At 37.5% G+C, this 15,585-nt stretch overlaps 1 protein-coding gene across 4 annotated transcripts in view; it reads right to left on the bottom strand.

Moving 5' to 3' along the window:
- Positions 1-927: 927 nt before the first annotated feature.
- Positions 928-15,585, bottom strand: part of ZNF292 (zinc finger protein 292) — a 95,556-nt gene continuing 80,898 nt past the window's right edge. For all 4 annotated transcript variants that reach the window (XM_045057815.1, XM_003986354.6, XM_045057814.1 and 1 more), the window contains one exon: positions 928-10,432. In XM_045057815.1, the coding sequence (XP_044913750.1) occupies positions 3,278-10,432 (7,155 nt within the window). In that variant the 3' untranslated portion in view covers positions 928-3,277. The remainder of the gene's footprint in view (positions 10,433-15,585) is intronic.

The raw sequence follows: 15,585 nt of genomic DNA, 5'->3' as shown, positions 1-15,585 counted from the left end.
CAGAACTTGAATATACTAATGTTCACTGGATTAAGAGGGAGCTATAACATGCAGTTTAGAAAACTTTGACTACAGACTTCACCTTCCAACCTGCTGGTATTTCACTACAATAAACATTTTGAAAAAGGTTGTCTTACTGCTCTACTCTTTCTCAACTGTTAACATTTTTTCTTCTGGCCTCCACAATTTTTTTTTGTTTTTTTTTTTTGCCTCAAGTCTCTCTGCTTTTAGTCTCAACTTATCCAATCTACCCTCTATACAATGCCAATTGTCTAAAATTGGTACCTGATCAAACTGTTCAACTTAAACACATTCAGTAACCACTTAATCAAAACTGAAAACTTTATGGCATACAAGAACCTTCATGATCTGGCCCATTTGCCTCTTCAGCTTCTCCAACCCCCTATCTTCCCACATAGACCACTTGCAATACTGCAAGTGCACTATGTTGCTTCATCATTTCTCCATACGTAGAATTCCCATTTCCCCTATGACCATCCAAGGACTCATTCATTCCTCTCTCAAGACTGATCTTTTCTACAAAAACTTTCATTAATACCCTCCCCCAAATAGAGCATTCCCTCTTTGATATCTCTAGCTGTAGTATTTGAGTAGTCTTAACAGCTATAGCAACTGTGTTTGCTTACCTGATAGTCAAAAAATTGCCTTGCTAAAACTTGATCTCTGTCTAGCCCTTTAAAATAATTTAGCTATGCTGAATTTAACACTGCTGAAAAATTCCCAACTGTTACCATTTCACTTAACACGATGTATTTTGAATAATCTGTTCTGTAAGATTCAAATTCTTTGGATTTAAAAGAGGGAAAAAATCCATTTTTAAGTGATAAAAGCTTAGGTAAACTGAGATTACAGGAAGAAAATACCCCAAGACAATAGACTGAGGAAAAGTATACCATGAAAAATATATACTTTATGATTCCTTTTTAATACTTAGGCATTACATTCCATATCAAATTTTACCAACATGCTGTTTTATAAATTCATATTTTATACCATAATTTGAGTTTTCTGTTCCATGCTAAAAAGCCCACTCTTCCATAATTACTTTTAGCATACAGTACCTGGAATATAAAAAAAAATAACTCAGTGTTGGCAAACTTTCTCCTGATACGTAGGAGAACAATTACAGAAATGTCTAGTTAAGCTAATGAGCAAAAGAAAAGCCCCAATCCACTGGTATTTTCACGTAACTGTGGCTCATCACTACATTTATCAGAAATAAAACTACTTGCTACTGCACTATCTAGGGCAGTTTTGCCCAAGGCCTATCTTTAAGAGCTAGGTCAACTTCCAAGAAAACTGTACAGAAACATTCAGTTGTTAACAAAAATTTAATTTTAAAATCATTCAGAGTTAAGTTATTGTTAATTTAGAAAAAAAAACATGTATTAATCACCCATAAGAACAACTTTTATTTTAATAAATAACAGTGGGCTTGCCAAAGGGAAGGGATTTTAATGTGTCAAGTTTTATGCATATTGGTAATAAACTTTAAGGAGGTGAAACCAACTATTCAATATAACCCATTAGGCCCTAAAAATAAAACTACAATACTTCAATAAAACTTAAAAAAATATTTTCCAAAAGAAAATAATTCACTCCTTGACCATGCTTATTTATTCAGAGTACCAGCAATTTCAGTTAAGTGCTTCATTTGTCCTGCAAATCTGATGTTGCACAGGGAATATACACATTTTCATATTATCACAACATCATCAATATCTCAGGCTAATAATATTGTGAATGCAACTAGTTTATAACAAACACAAAGTCAAAAATCAATGCTACTATATATGGCAAACAGAAACAAAAGTAAATCTGAGAAGATGTTTTGTTTCCAGTACTGACTTAGTTGGACTTCAAATGAAGGTCCTAAACTCTCCTGAAATAACCTCTATCTCTGGCCGTGAATCCACAGTATAAATATGGTGAATAGAGCTAACCTATACGAGCTAACTATATACTGAATAACCAAAATAATCAATTATGACAACTAATACTGCTCTGGAAGACCAATCTAATGAAAAAAGTATCATTAGATATGGTGGGAAAATACAAATCTGTACAATCTAACATCTATAAACAGTAAAATCAAAACATCCAACTTCCTTATAGAAAGTGTTTCATCTATGTAATTATAAATGTTAAGGACTCTTGCATTTTATAAACACAAGATGGGCTCACTTTGATGATACCAATTTTAAGATTTATAAAAATGTTTAAAAAAATCTTTCCACAAAAGTTTATACAGTTTAAAGCTATACACCAATCTATAAATCTCAGAAAATGGAAAAAAAAAACTTTATAAGATCACATGTATAAAACAAGAAATGAAATGTGATTTTATTTAAGGCAATACTGGGCTACTTCACAAATCACCACCTCAAATATTTACACTGCTCCACACTACTAGTTTCTATCACATTCACAACGGATTTTTTTTTAATACCAAATGTTTAAAATCTTTGATGTAGTAAATTCTTTATTCACATTTCCATTATATTTCATGGAACCATAATAACTATATCCAATTAGAAGCAATGAAAAAACTGTCGCTATAGGAAACTGCTAAAGAATCTGCTATAATTTCACATGAATACCATCCCCAAATCCTAGAGGATAAATTTACAAAGCAGAGCAAGGTGTTGATACAATGTGCCTACTTTGTGAAAAGTAATTTTGAGATCTTGTAAATAAATGTTTTATGTAAAAATCAATGAGCTATGGCAGAGTTTCTACTTTTAGTTTGAAAAATTCTTAATTTAAAATAATAAAAGAACAGTTTTAAAAACTTGATCACTTAGTTAAAAATTAAAATTCCAAATATAAATGTGTCATTTAATAGTTTAGACTTACACACTGCTGGTGGCAGCAAATGATTTACAATAATAAATATATACAAAAAAGATATCTACAGAGTACTGTTCTACATGAGCAGTGACCTGGTGAAACATATCAATCACACAGATAATTCAGATTAGTTCATGGAAAGGGCAACTGGCTGATAGAAATCTGAGGTGTAGCTCAACTATTTACAATAACTGAAGTATTGATTCTGTTCCTCAAGTCCCATAGGGATAAAAAAAAAAGTTTTACATGACAAATGTCATGTTTTTTTTTTTTTTTTTCCTTTTTTCGGCCAGGTTAATTCATGTCAACAACAAAAATTAATGAAGAAGTGTCACAATTCTAGCATGCGTGATGACTTCCTATTTAAAATAAAACCGTAAATGACGTATTTATATTACATTAGGTATCAGTACTGCCCTCTCCCTGTTGCTTTACCCAAACTAATTTCTTTCATAACAGACACATCTGGATCATTTGAATGTACTTCAAGTTTTTTCAGACTGACGGTAGGTTTCATTTCCTGAAGCTGTTTTAACACAAGTTCAGTGCAATCTTTAAGAGTCTTGTCTAAAACAATTTTTACATTATCACTGCACTGAAGCTGGGATGGATTGGCAAACTGTACAAAGGTTTCACTTTCTTTACAAGAACATACATGATTTCCACTAGTCACAGCAGTCTTGTCAATATTTTTTCTTGAATTTGAATGGGACCCTTTCTTATTTCCACTATTTGGATGGTCTTTGTCAGAATTTTTCTTCTGCTTCACTGCAGACTCTTCAAGAAACTTCAGAAATGATACTTCAAATCCCATTGGTTTAAACGAGCTCCAGTCAAAAGATGCAGGATGCTCCTCCGTAGTCTGAATTGCAACAGCAGTTTCTTCTTCTTTATGTGTGCTACTTAACTCAACTGCCGATGTTGGTTCAGCTTTTTCAACTTTCCTCTTTTTATTTTGGGAGACATTTTTTTCTTTATTAACTCTCTTCAAATTACTTGTTTTTTGTTTTTCTGACTGGCAGGGGTTACTTTCCTGAAAATTATTACTTACATTTGAAGAGGTATGAGCTTGGGTCTCCACACTTGCATTGTCTTCGTTTATTAATTTTGTAATAAATAATTCTGTTAGCTCATCCATTTCGTCTTTCTCATTTTTTTCAGTTTCCCTCTGTGGAACTGTAGCTGTTCTGGAGTTATCACTGCTCTCTGGTACACATGTGTCAGAATTTTTCACATCACTCTTATCAACTTCTTGCTCAGAAGTTTCCTTTAATTGTGAGCTGCAACACCGTTTGAAGACAATGAGAAGATTACGGTGTTGTGATGTAAATGCCTTTGATAATTTATGGCATTTATAATGTCTAATTATATTGCTTTCACTTGTAACAACTGATGTACACCCCTTTATCATACATGGATACTGGGTTACAAATCTGCTTGTACACTCAGACAAGGCATCGTTCCTAGCCTTTATAGAATATACATGCTTTCCACGTTTCAGAGAATAAGGTTTATTTTCTTCAATCTGCACAATTTTTGCAGTCTTATTTTCTAAATTATTTTTTTTCTTTCGTTTAGTCTTAGGCATTTTTATTCCTTCCTTTCCAGATCTGTGTTTTGTACCCCGATGTTTAGACTTTGTCTTTTCTTGGTTTGCCTTGCTTGATATATTTTCCTGACCAGGTGTTAATCTTCTTGGCCGAATCAAATGAGCTTTATGTTTGTCATTATGCTTATTAAAAATGTGTCGGAGGAGATTTGACCGAGTTGCATATATACGGTCACAGCCTTCACAGTCACACTTGTATATGCCATCTTCTTCAGTTTTATTTCCCTTTATCCCAATTCCATGATCTGCCTCAAGATGAACAACATAGTTCAAATATGTAGTAAATGAAGATTTACACTCTAACTGGTCACATGGAAATTTCCCAACATCCACAGAAGCAGTCATACTTTCAATTTCCTCAGGAGTCATTTCATGAAGTTTCATGTAGTGCTGGATCAGGCCAGTAATTGCTTGGAAGATTCGAGAACAGTCACTCACCTGACATCGAAATTCTTTCACAGTTTGTTTAGTTTCAATCTCTTCACTTTCTTTACCAGCTTCACTTTCCTCTTCAATCTCTGCAGAAAATGCAGGTAGATCTGATTTGTGGACAGCCTGGTAATGCAGAATTAAGTTTTGCTGTATAGTGAAAGCGGCAAAGCAACCTTGGTGAACACATCGATAAGGTCTGTAGGGACTGTATCTTGTTGGAAACTCATGGGAGTGGGAAACTGGCTTCTTGCGTTTTTTCTCCTCCTTTTCTTTTTTATGTCTCCTAATTTTCCGCCCTTTGGTTTGTATGTTTGTGAGAGAATTTGTATTACATTGTTCTGAAGTAACTGTAATCACTTGCAAAGAACTTTCTGTTTTTTCAGGACTTTTTTTTTCTACAAGTTGTTTTTCTGGGATCACTGCTGTATTACTGAGGGCATTTTCCTTCATTGCTCCCAATTCTAAAGCAGGCTGGAACTCCCTTTTATTTTCCTCTGTCATAGTTAGCTGTCTTTTTACTTGTGCAATTCGTGGAGCTGACAAATTTTCACTCTGAGATTTTCTTCCATAAGGCCTTTTTATTTTTAACTTTACCATTTCTTCTGTTGTAAAATGATGGACCAACTGGCAGTGTGCTCGGAGATTAGAATTTCTTGTAAATGTTTTTGTGCAGGTAGGCACTACACATTTAAATGGAGCAAATTTCAACTGATTCTTCTTAATTTCAAGAATCATCTCTGGAGTGTATTGATGAATCTTACCATAGTGCTTAAATAAAGCATCCTTTGTCATAGCGCTATAATTACACCCTTGGTTTTGACACACAAAGGGTTTATTAACTTTGTCACTAAACTGAATGTTGCTTATCATTTCAGAAACTGGCTGAACCACTGTGACATTTGGGATTGGTTTAATGGGAGTGGGAGTCAGTGTCACTGATGTATTTATTAGTACACACTGAGATGCTGGAGTGGACAGGTCATTTTCTAATTTTAATTTCTGTAAGCCTTCTAAAATTTCCTGTATTTGATCCTCCTTATGTAATACTTCAGACTGAGGAATGTTACTTTTTGCTGGCAATACACCTATGAAGGAGGAAAACTGAGAAGAATCAGGTAACTTGCTATTTTGTACAGTGTTTACTGAAGGAAGCTGAATGTTATAATTTATTTGAGCATTCTGTGATGTTTCACCAACACCCTGAGATCCACTTTTTACCTCTAGTATTTGAGAATTCATAGCACTTTTAATAATTTCAAGAGTCTTTTCAAAGTTTTGTATAACATTGTCTTCAGAAATCTGCAAATCAGAATTTATTGAAGTTGTGCATGAATTCAAAGCCATCATTTGGGAATCCCCATTTTCAGTTTTTAATGTTAAAGGAGCTAACACCGTATGGGACTCAAGATTGGTTTTAAAGTTTTCTTTCACATCAGTAATAAATAACTGATTGTCAACATTATTTAATTTCTGTGCTAGGTTTTCCACCAAACCCTGAGGCTCACAATTTGGAATTACATTTGAATGGAGGTTAGTGGTTGGTATCTCAATACTCTTTGCTATAAGTCCCATTGCTGTCAAGTCACTTGTTACCAAGTTTTGGGAAGCATTGGGTGCAATTAGGGGAGGGGCAACTTTCTTTCTTCTCTTCGAAGCACTGTTTCCCTTTTTATTTAAATGACTAGACCTTGTGTTCTGAGGACCACTTATAACTGAAACACGTGAACTGTTACTGGTAAAATTTTGTGATGGCCCACTAGAATTAGGGAATGAACTAGAACACAAACCATTTTCAACAGTCTTCAGTAGTAAGTCATTTGTTGGGAAAACAGGTAAACTGCTGCATTCCTCAATGGAGGAAGTTTTGGAGTTTGGTGTCCTATTCTGGTTTGTCAGCAGGGCGTTTGGGTGGCATACAGTCTGCAACAGGGGTGGCACAGCTGGGTTTGGCATCACTGTTGCATTTACTTGTGCTGCATCTGAAACACAACCTGCTGGAACATGAGAAAGCATTTCAGCACCCTCAAACGTACTGGGAATGCCAGCAGTTTCCAAAGCCTGTTTAATAATTTCACTTCCTTCTTGACTAACACTGGTACTAAAGCTAGTCACACCAGTCCGGGGAAATGTATTTGGTAAAAATGTTGATGAGCGATTTTCAGCAGCAAGAAGTTGCAGGAATGATGGATCTTTAAAACACGCTTCTGGGTTGAAGGTAGACTGTTGAGGCTGCTGCAAATTTACTGCATTTGTGGAGAGAATCATGCTGGCAAGAAGAGAAGGCTGCCCATTATTCTGTAGAAGTTCTTGAGCAATTTCTGCTCCATCCAGTGGTTTACAGTAAGATCGCTTAGACAAGTGTCCACCCAGAGACCTGGGATTAGTAAAAGCCCTGTAACACCTGCTACAGATAAATTTCCCATCTCTGATAATTGCAGGCCATTTGGCCCTTTTGTTGTGCTTGGGTTTTCTTTCCTTCCCATTTGGGCCCCGCCCACGGTCTTTTTTAACTTTTTCAGGGGCAGACTGTTGGGCACTGGTGCTATTAAAGTCATTTGCAACATTGACTTGTGAAGGAAAAACTGCATTTTCACCATTGCCTCCCTTTAGAAAGGAGGAATTGGTGTTTCCTTCAATCTGCGAGGAAAAATGATTTGTATTATTTTCCAGCTGGGAAAAAACAGAATTAGCCCCATTATCTGCTGGTGAAGGGAAAAGAGACATTGAACTACTTTCTGCAGGTAAAGGAAGGAAAGGATCCGAGCCACTGTCAATATTCAAAGGCAAAACTGTTTTGGTTAGATCTTCCATTTGTGCTGGCAAGGCAGTAGTAGATAAATTTTCCATTTGGGAACATATAATACCACCACCTTGTTCATTTTTATCCTGAGAAGGTATATTTGGATTTATGACACTTTCCACTGAGGGCAACAGTGGAGCTGACACACTTGCTAAATGAGCTGGAAAAATGGAAGGCGAGACATGCTGCAACTGATTTGAACAAGTAGGATTCCCATTGGCTTTGGTCTGTGGTGTAAAAAATGCATTGTTAGAGCTGCTCACCTGTGATGGCAAAAAATAAACAAACTTGCCATTATTTGGTGTATTTAAGTTGTTCGATTTTTGACCTTTTTTACTTTTGCGCTGCATTTTAAATGCCGCATACTGGTCAGGGTGTGCTGTCTTCATGTGTTTCCCAATACTCTGTGAAGAATTATAGGTTCGAGTACATCCCTCAACCTGGCAACTGAATTTCTGACCTGGCGCTTTTGGAGGCACTGATGGAGTTCCTAAAGAACTACTTGGGTTGGGCTGTGATGGAACAAATGTGATACTTTCCAATGTCTTAAGAGGTAAATTATAAAGACTGGATGATGTTTTAACATTACCTCCACATTCAAACTTAGAAGCTGGTAAACTGTTTTGAAATCCTGCCTGGTTTTGCACAGAAAAGGTCATCAGGTTGTTCACTTGCCTTTCTAAGTTTTGTGGGGTAAGGTCACCTATTTTAAGGGTTTCTGAATTTACTAAAGGATTCTGAGTTATCTGGGCTTCATTAAAGCAATCCTGTTCTTTTCTTTCTTGAAAACCTGGACGACACAAATCATTACAAGTATCTTCAACCGGTGTATGTAAGTTTGTGACCAATGATTCACCAGTGCCTTCCACAGTTGAGTTTTCTTGCTTTCCAAAGTTATCCTCGATCCCCTGATTGAGGGACACTTTAATGGACACAGCCACTTCACTGGCCTGAAGCAGAGGAGTCGTCACTGGGTTTTCCAAACCATTTGACAATTGTCCATCAGCTTGCCTGAGCTCTGATGCAGAAATCTGGTCTTGTTTGGTCACAGCTGATTCTGTTTTGCTTTTATCCCAAGCATCACTTCTCTCTGCTGGTAAGGCGTTTTCAATGTTATTTTCTGAAGGAAGCATAGACCTCTCTTTCTCAATGCTCACTTCTGTGTTCTGATTCACTTTAGAAGGCTGAACACAATCTCCAGATGAATTAAGTTGGTCTTCAGGAGGCAGCACTTTTTCAGGAGTACTGTGATCATCCAGATGCTTTTCTAGCTCACTCTGAGAACGATAAACTTTACCGCAACCTGTGAACTTACAAGTATAGGTATTATAATGCTGTGCTTCATGATCATATAGTAAGTAAGCTTCTGAAAAAATTCTGCCGCATTTAGGAAACATACATTTCGCTCTAAAGACTTGATGTTCCTTTCGGTGTGTTAAGAGCTCTGCATAACTATTAAAACCAGCCTTACATTTCATCTGTATACAGATATATGGTTTACTGCCACAGTGCATTTGTAGGTGATCATTAAGATGAGTAACACTTACAAAATGCCGTCTACAGTATTGGCAAATAACTTTTTTGCTTTGCATTTCAAGAAAGCGCTTGGCATCTTCATTATCCTTATGTCCCTTTACATGAGCGATTAAATTTTTAAAGTACTTAAAGCCCTTTTTACAAAAAGTTACAGGGCAATTAAATTCATTAACAGGTACTGGTTTCTGGACTGGGATCACTTCTGGCTCGTAAGATTTATCTTTGTCATCATTCTCATCATCTGAACCATCATTGTCATTAAATACTATGAAATCTGTTGAATAGAGACTATTCTTTTTTATAGGCCGCTGTTCCTGCTTGGTCACAGCATTAGTCTTTTGATTCTCATTGGTAGTTGTGATCTTAGGTGGCCTCCCCAATCTTCTTAATGGTTTCATAGCTGCTAGTCTCTCTTTACTAGATTGTTTAACATGCAATGTGACATGAGGGACAAAAGTTTCTTTAGAATTGAAGTTCTTTGCACATATAGGGCAACTGTAAATCCCATCTTTGTAATGTTTTTGAGCATGTCGTACTATTCTATGACCAAGGAATTCTTTGTCACACAACACACAATACTGCATGTAGGCTTGCCAATTCCTAAACCTAGCAGATATAAATCCTCTCTCTCTTAATTGTTTTATCTCTCTCTTCTTCTGCTTTTCATCACAGATGTCTTTGAGAAGGCCAGAATTAGCACCAACTCCACCAGAAAGTCCATTCATAGAAGTTTCTTTTATCTCTTCCTGGTAGTCTACTGCTTTCTCATAAACTTCACTGTCGTTTAGTTCATCTATTGAAGACACAATGGATGCTTCTTCCCCCATTAATGCAAGACATTGTCGTTTTAAGGTTTTCCAATCCCAGAATTCTGGATCAAAGGGCCACTGAGTTTTCAATACCAGTAAGAGCTCACAGCGTAGAGAATTTGGTATTGGAAGATTTTCTTCATCATATTTCTGATCTGGCTGGTTATACAACATTTCCACAGCATAATATGCATCTACTGTAGGCTCAAGAAGAAATTCACTCAGTTGACAAGCACGTTTAACTTCCAGATCATCAGGCAACAAGCAGGAAATGGTCTTGCAAATAGATATTTTCACTTCAGTATTTTCTGTAGATTCCAAACGAAGGGCTTTTACACATAGTTCTATACAGGTGGCAAGTCCAGCCCCTTCAGTCTGTGAAAAAGCAAACAAGAAATGTCAAATGTCAATTTATACTTAATCAACCCTTATAAGTGAATTTGGTTATTTTTAAATTGAGGTTTGAGGGGCGCCTGGGTGGCGCAGTCGGCTAAGCGTCCGACTTCAGCCAGGTCACGATCTCGCGGTCCGGGAGTTCGAGCCCCGCGTCAGGCTCTGGGCTGATGGCTCAGAGCCTGGAGCCTGTTTCCGATTCTGTGTCTCCCTCTCTCTCTGCCCCTCCCCCGTTCATGCTCTGTCTCTCTCTGTCCCAAAAATAAATAAACGTTGAGAAAAAAAAATTTAAAAAAAAAAATAAATAAATAAATAAATTGAGGTTTGCTTTTCTCAAATTTTGCAAATAGCAACATATGAAAAACTGCCTCTTCTAAAGCATCGTAGCTTAGCCGTGTGTGTGTGTGTGTGTGTGTGTGTGTGTGTGTGTGTGTGTGTGTGTAAAATGAATTATAAAGAATAGCAGAAAATGGATAAGCACTGGGAACTAAGACAAGACCTGGGTATAAAATCATCTAATACAGCTAGGTAAACTTGAAGTTATTACCATCTCTAACCGTTCATAGCCCACTTATAAAAGACAGATCAAAACAACACAAACTTCATAAAACTGCTGTATTAGTGAATATTATGTATTTAAAGTATCTGCTATAGTATAACGTCTGGCACATAGGAAGTGATCGATAAATGTCAACTCTATCACAAATTTCATTTCTTAACTTTGTATTTACAGTCCTTCTGAAATAAAAAAACTCTTAATCCAATTACAGAACGGAGAATGTCCCCCTATTTCCTAACTTACTAGTAATGAAAGGAGATTTTCACTTTTAACAGAATAATCTGATCCTTCATGGGGGAAGGGGTTGTAGTTCTATCATACATTGGCTGAATGCCAAATCACCTACCTTGCTGCTGAACCATCTTAAAAATGAGTAGAAGGAGACACAATAAATGTTTTTCCTTTTGAATTAGCATTTTTTAAAGTTTATTTATTTTGAGAGAGAGAGAGAGAGTGTGTGTGTGTGTGTGTGTGTGTGTGTGTGAGAGAGAGAGAGAGAGAGAGAGAGAGAGAGAGAGAGAGCAGGGGAGGGACAGAGAGAGAGGAAGAGAGAGAATCCTAAGCAGGCTCCACGCTGTCAGCGTAGAGCCTGACATGGGGCTCAAACTCACAAACTGAAATCACATAACCTGAGCTGAAATCAAGAGTTGGATGCTGAACTGACTGGGCCACCTAGGAATCCCTGAATTAGCATCCTGAACTATTACTACAAGACAGCAGTAATGAAGGTAAAAGTTATTTGAAGATATATGAAGAGATAAAAAAAATGGGTTTTTAAAGACTAAGGAGAACATAAATATAAGAAATAAGCCAGCTATAAGGTGTGGCCACGTTCATGGGAATGGAATATATGTTATATAGGATCAAAAGGCAAGAAAAAAAATAAGTAAAAAAAAGCTGATAGGGTCTGTATTTTCACAGACTAAGAAGGAAATAAAGTTTTTTGTTTTTTTACTAAAACAGAAGCTTAGATTCGTGAGCCAAAAGGAAAGTGAGGGGAAGATAAATTGGTCTTGACTTTAGGAAAAGCAAGGACACAAAGACCAAGAAGAAAATGGACAAAAATAGATATGAGACCTATTAAATTTTTTTTTAATGTTTGTTTATTTTTGAGAGAGAGACAGAGGATGAGCAGGGAAGGGGCAAAGAGAGAGGGAGATAAAGAATCTGAAGCAGGCTCCAGGCTCTGAGCTGTCAGCACAGAGCCCAACATGGGTCTCGAACTCACTGACTGCAAGATCATGACCTGAACCGAAGTCAGATGCTCAAGTGACTGAGCCACCCAGGTGCCTGAGACCTGTATTCTTAAAAGTGACAGTGAAGAAAGGACAACTAGGAAAGAACTGGGACCATATGGTTGTCTCTAGCTTTCATATCAAACCTGTATAGTTATTTTATACTATTCCGAGATAAATCTGAGCCAGAAAACTTTTGTAGTAAAAAACATTTGCACCTCTGTTACATGACTTAGGGGCTACTTCTAATAATGCACAAGTGATGATGAAGGCACATATCAAAAGGACTAGTAAATATGTAGGGGACGAGAATTCTGAAAAAGGCTGTAATTATTTAGAAAATTCAGGAAATGGTAGAGAAAGAAAGTACTTTAAGAAAGGATTCAGGATATAGGGGTTTTGTGGATGAAGAACACCTACTCTGATGAAGCTGACTGTAACTATTTCGTCATGTGAATGTTGATCTCTTTCTCTATAAACGACAAAAGTGGATTCAAAAATTTTACTTATTGCTTAGAAAATGCAACTAAAATTATTTCAGAGAGAAACTCAACTGACAGTTCTATCCTAATACAGTTGGCTCCTGGATTCAAGGGTTCATTTCAACTCATTAAGAGCAAATGGCTTTGAATAAATTTGCTTTAAGAACATCTTAATGTTGTGTAATTAAATGTGAAACCTTAAATGATGCCAACAGAAGTACAACAAAATTTTTATTCTTTAACTCCCAACCCTGAAATCAAGACCTGAGCTGAGATCAAGTGTCTGTTGCCTAGCCGACTGAGCCATCCAGGTGTCCTTATAATGGTGGGGTTTTTTTTGTTAATTTTATTTTATATTTACTATTTTTTAATTTTTTTTAAATCTTTTTTTTTTTTTGAGAGAGAGAGAGAGAGAGAGAGAGAGAGACAGACAGACAGACAGACAGACAGAATGCAAGTGGGAAAGGAACAGAAAAAGAGGGAGACACAGAATCCCAAGCAGGCTCCAGGCTCTGAGCTGTCAGCACAGAGCCCAACGCAGGGCTTGAACTCATGGACCACAAGATCGTGACCTGAGCCAAAGTCACTTAACTGACTGAGCCACCTACAATAAGGGTTTTTAAAGATGAGTCTGAATTCACAATTTTCCATAAATATGTGATTAAACAAGTAATTAGCCTATAATAATGTACTTAATCAATAACATTAGTTAATAAAAGTACTGATAGCACCAGCCTGAATTTAAGAGTCACAGGAACAGAAGAAAGCTAAGTGCTAAAAACTCAGAGGGAGGAATAGAGACCCACCCCCTTCCCGCCGCCCCCAGACAGTGGTCCAGCACCAGGCAACCTTCTGAAAAAGACAAGGTTTTATATTTGGTATCTACCCCCTTGCCTCCACTTCTCTGTTCCTCTCCTCTGACTGCCTAGTGTCCTTGACCCAAAGCTACTTAAGGCTTACAGACTGGTTAGTTTCCCCATGAACATCCTATTCAGCTCTTCTCCATCCGTGCATACCATGTCTTACCCTGCTTTAAAATTCTTAAATGGTTACCTTTGTATTTCAGAATTAAATATATATTCTTAATTGGTAATACAAAAAGGCCTTAACAATCCTACCTATGCTTCATCTGGTCTAGACTCATCTTTTATCTTTTGCCCTACACCCAAATAGCCTATACTGCAGGTAAACTAAGATAACTGTAGATCCCAAAATATGCCATTCTCTCATTTGCTTGATACCACTTGTGATATTGTGATATAAGAAATACATATATATTTTTTCATCCAGGGCTCCCAGCACATAGTCCTAAAACCTTGGTAATTTCCTAAATGATAAGAGCTATAAGGGAACCTTTTGTTCCCAGCTCCTAAAATAGCTCCAGAGCCTTAAGCCATGAAACAGGTGTTGCTATTAATAAGGCCTTTTTAACCACAAAGGAGTTTGTTAATGAGGGGATTTTTGGAGAGCCCCCAGATAACCACCGGATGGTGTCTGGTAGTCAGGGGAACAAACTTGTAATTAGAGGGTTGGAACTTTCAGGTCTTGCCCGCACCCCCACCTCCAAGGGAGGGAGAGATGCTGGGTTCTGAATCAATCACCAACGCTGGCCAATGATTTAATCAACTGTGCTTATGTAATGAAGCCTCTGTAAAAACCCAAAAAGAACAGGGTTCAGGGACCTTCTGCACTGGTAAACATGCAGAGATCTGGGGAGGCAGCTTGCCCTTTCCCCCATACTTTGCCCTGAGCATCTCTTTCATCTTGCGCTTTCTAAGTTGTATCCTTTTACAACAAACCAGTAAGCTAGTAGGTAAATTGTCTTCCTGAATTCTGTGAGCCACTCTAGCAAACTAATCAAATCTAGGGAAAGATATTGTAGGAACTTCTGATTTCAGCCAGTTGGTCAGAAGCACAAGTGACAAATTGGACCTGTGATTAGCATCTGAAAGGGGTTTTGTGTGTGTGTGTGTGTGTGTGTGTGTGTGTGTGTGTGTGTGTGTGTGTCAGTCTTGTGGGATTGGGCACTTAATCTTTGAGATCTGTGCTACCTCCAGGTAAATAGTGTCAGAATTAAGTTGTAGGATACCCAGCTGGTGTCCAGAGAATTGTTTGATGTGAAGAAAACCCCCACACATTTGATGAACAGAAGTATTCAGTGAGTAGTGAAGAAAAGTTTTTTCTTCACACTACTTTACATGCTTTTTCTAATACTAGGGACACTTTCCCCTCCCATTCTGTCTGGCTATCACTCAGTCAAAACAGACAAGTGGGTTGGATGGCCTACATGTTTGTGTGTCTCCATCAATAGACTGAGTGCTATAGTGCAATAGTGCTATATTTTTCAACCTTTTAATTTCAAGGGTCTAGGAAAAAGCATGAATAAACTGGCCAACAGTCTTCAACAAACCCTGGAATTGTGTTTTTTAAATTCATTTATTTATTTTTAAATTTATTTTAGAGACAGAGAGTGTGTACAAGCGGGGAACAGAGGCAGAGAGAGAGAGAAAGAGAGAATGAGAATGAATCTTAAGCAGGCTCCCATGACCCCAGGATCATGACCTGAGTCAAAATCAAGAGTCAGATGCTCAACCAACTGAACTACCCAGGTGCCCCTAACTCTTGGATTTTTTTTTTTTAAAGTTTATTTATTTTTGAGACAGAGAGAGACAGAGCATGAACGGGGGAGGGTCAGAGAGAGGGAGACACAGAATCTGAAACAGGCTCCAGGCTCTGAGCTGTCAGCCCAGAGCCCGACGCGGGGCTCGAACTCACGGACCGCGAGATTGTGACCTGAGCTGAAGTTGGACGCTTAACCGACTGAGCCACCCAGGCGCCCCACTCCTGGAATTTTTAAAA

Source organism: Felis catus, chromosome B2 (assembly GCF_018350175.1).
Source record: "Felis catus isolate Fca126 chromosome B2, F.catus_Fca126_mat1.0, whole genome shotgun sequence".
Classification (NCBI taxonomy): Eukaryota; Metazoa; Chordata; class Mammalia; order Carnivora; family Felidae; genus Felis; species Felis catus.
This window is presented reverse-complemented; position numbering and strand designations above follow the sequence as displayed.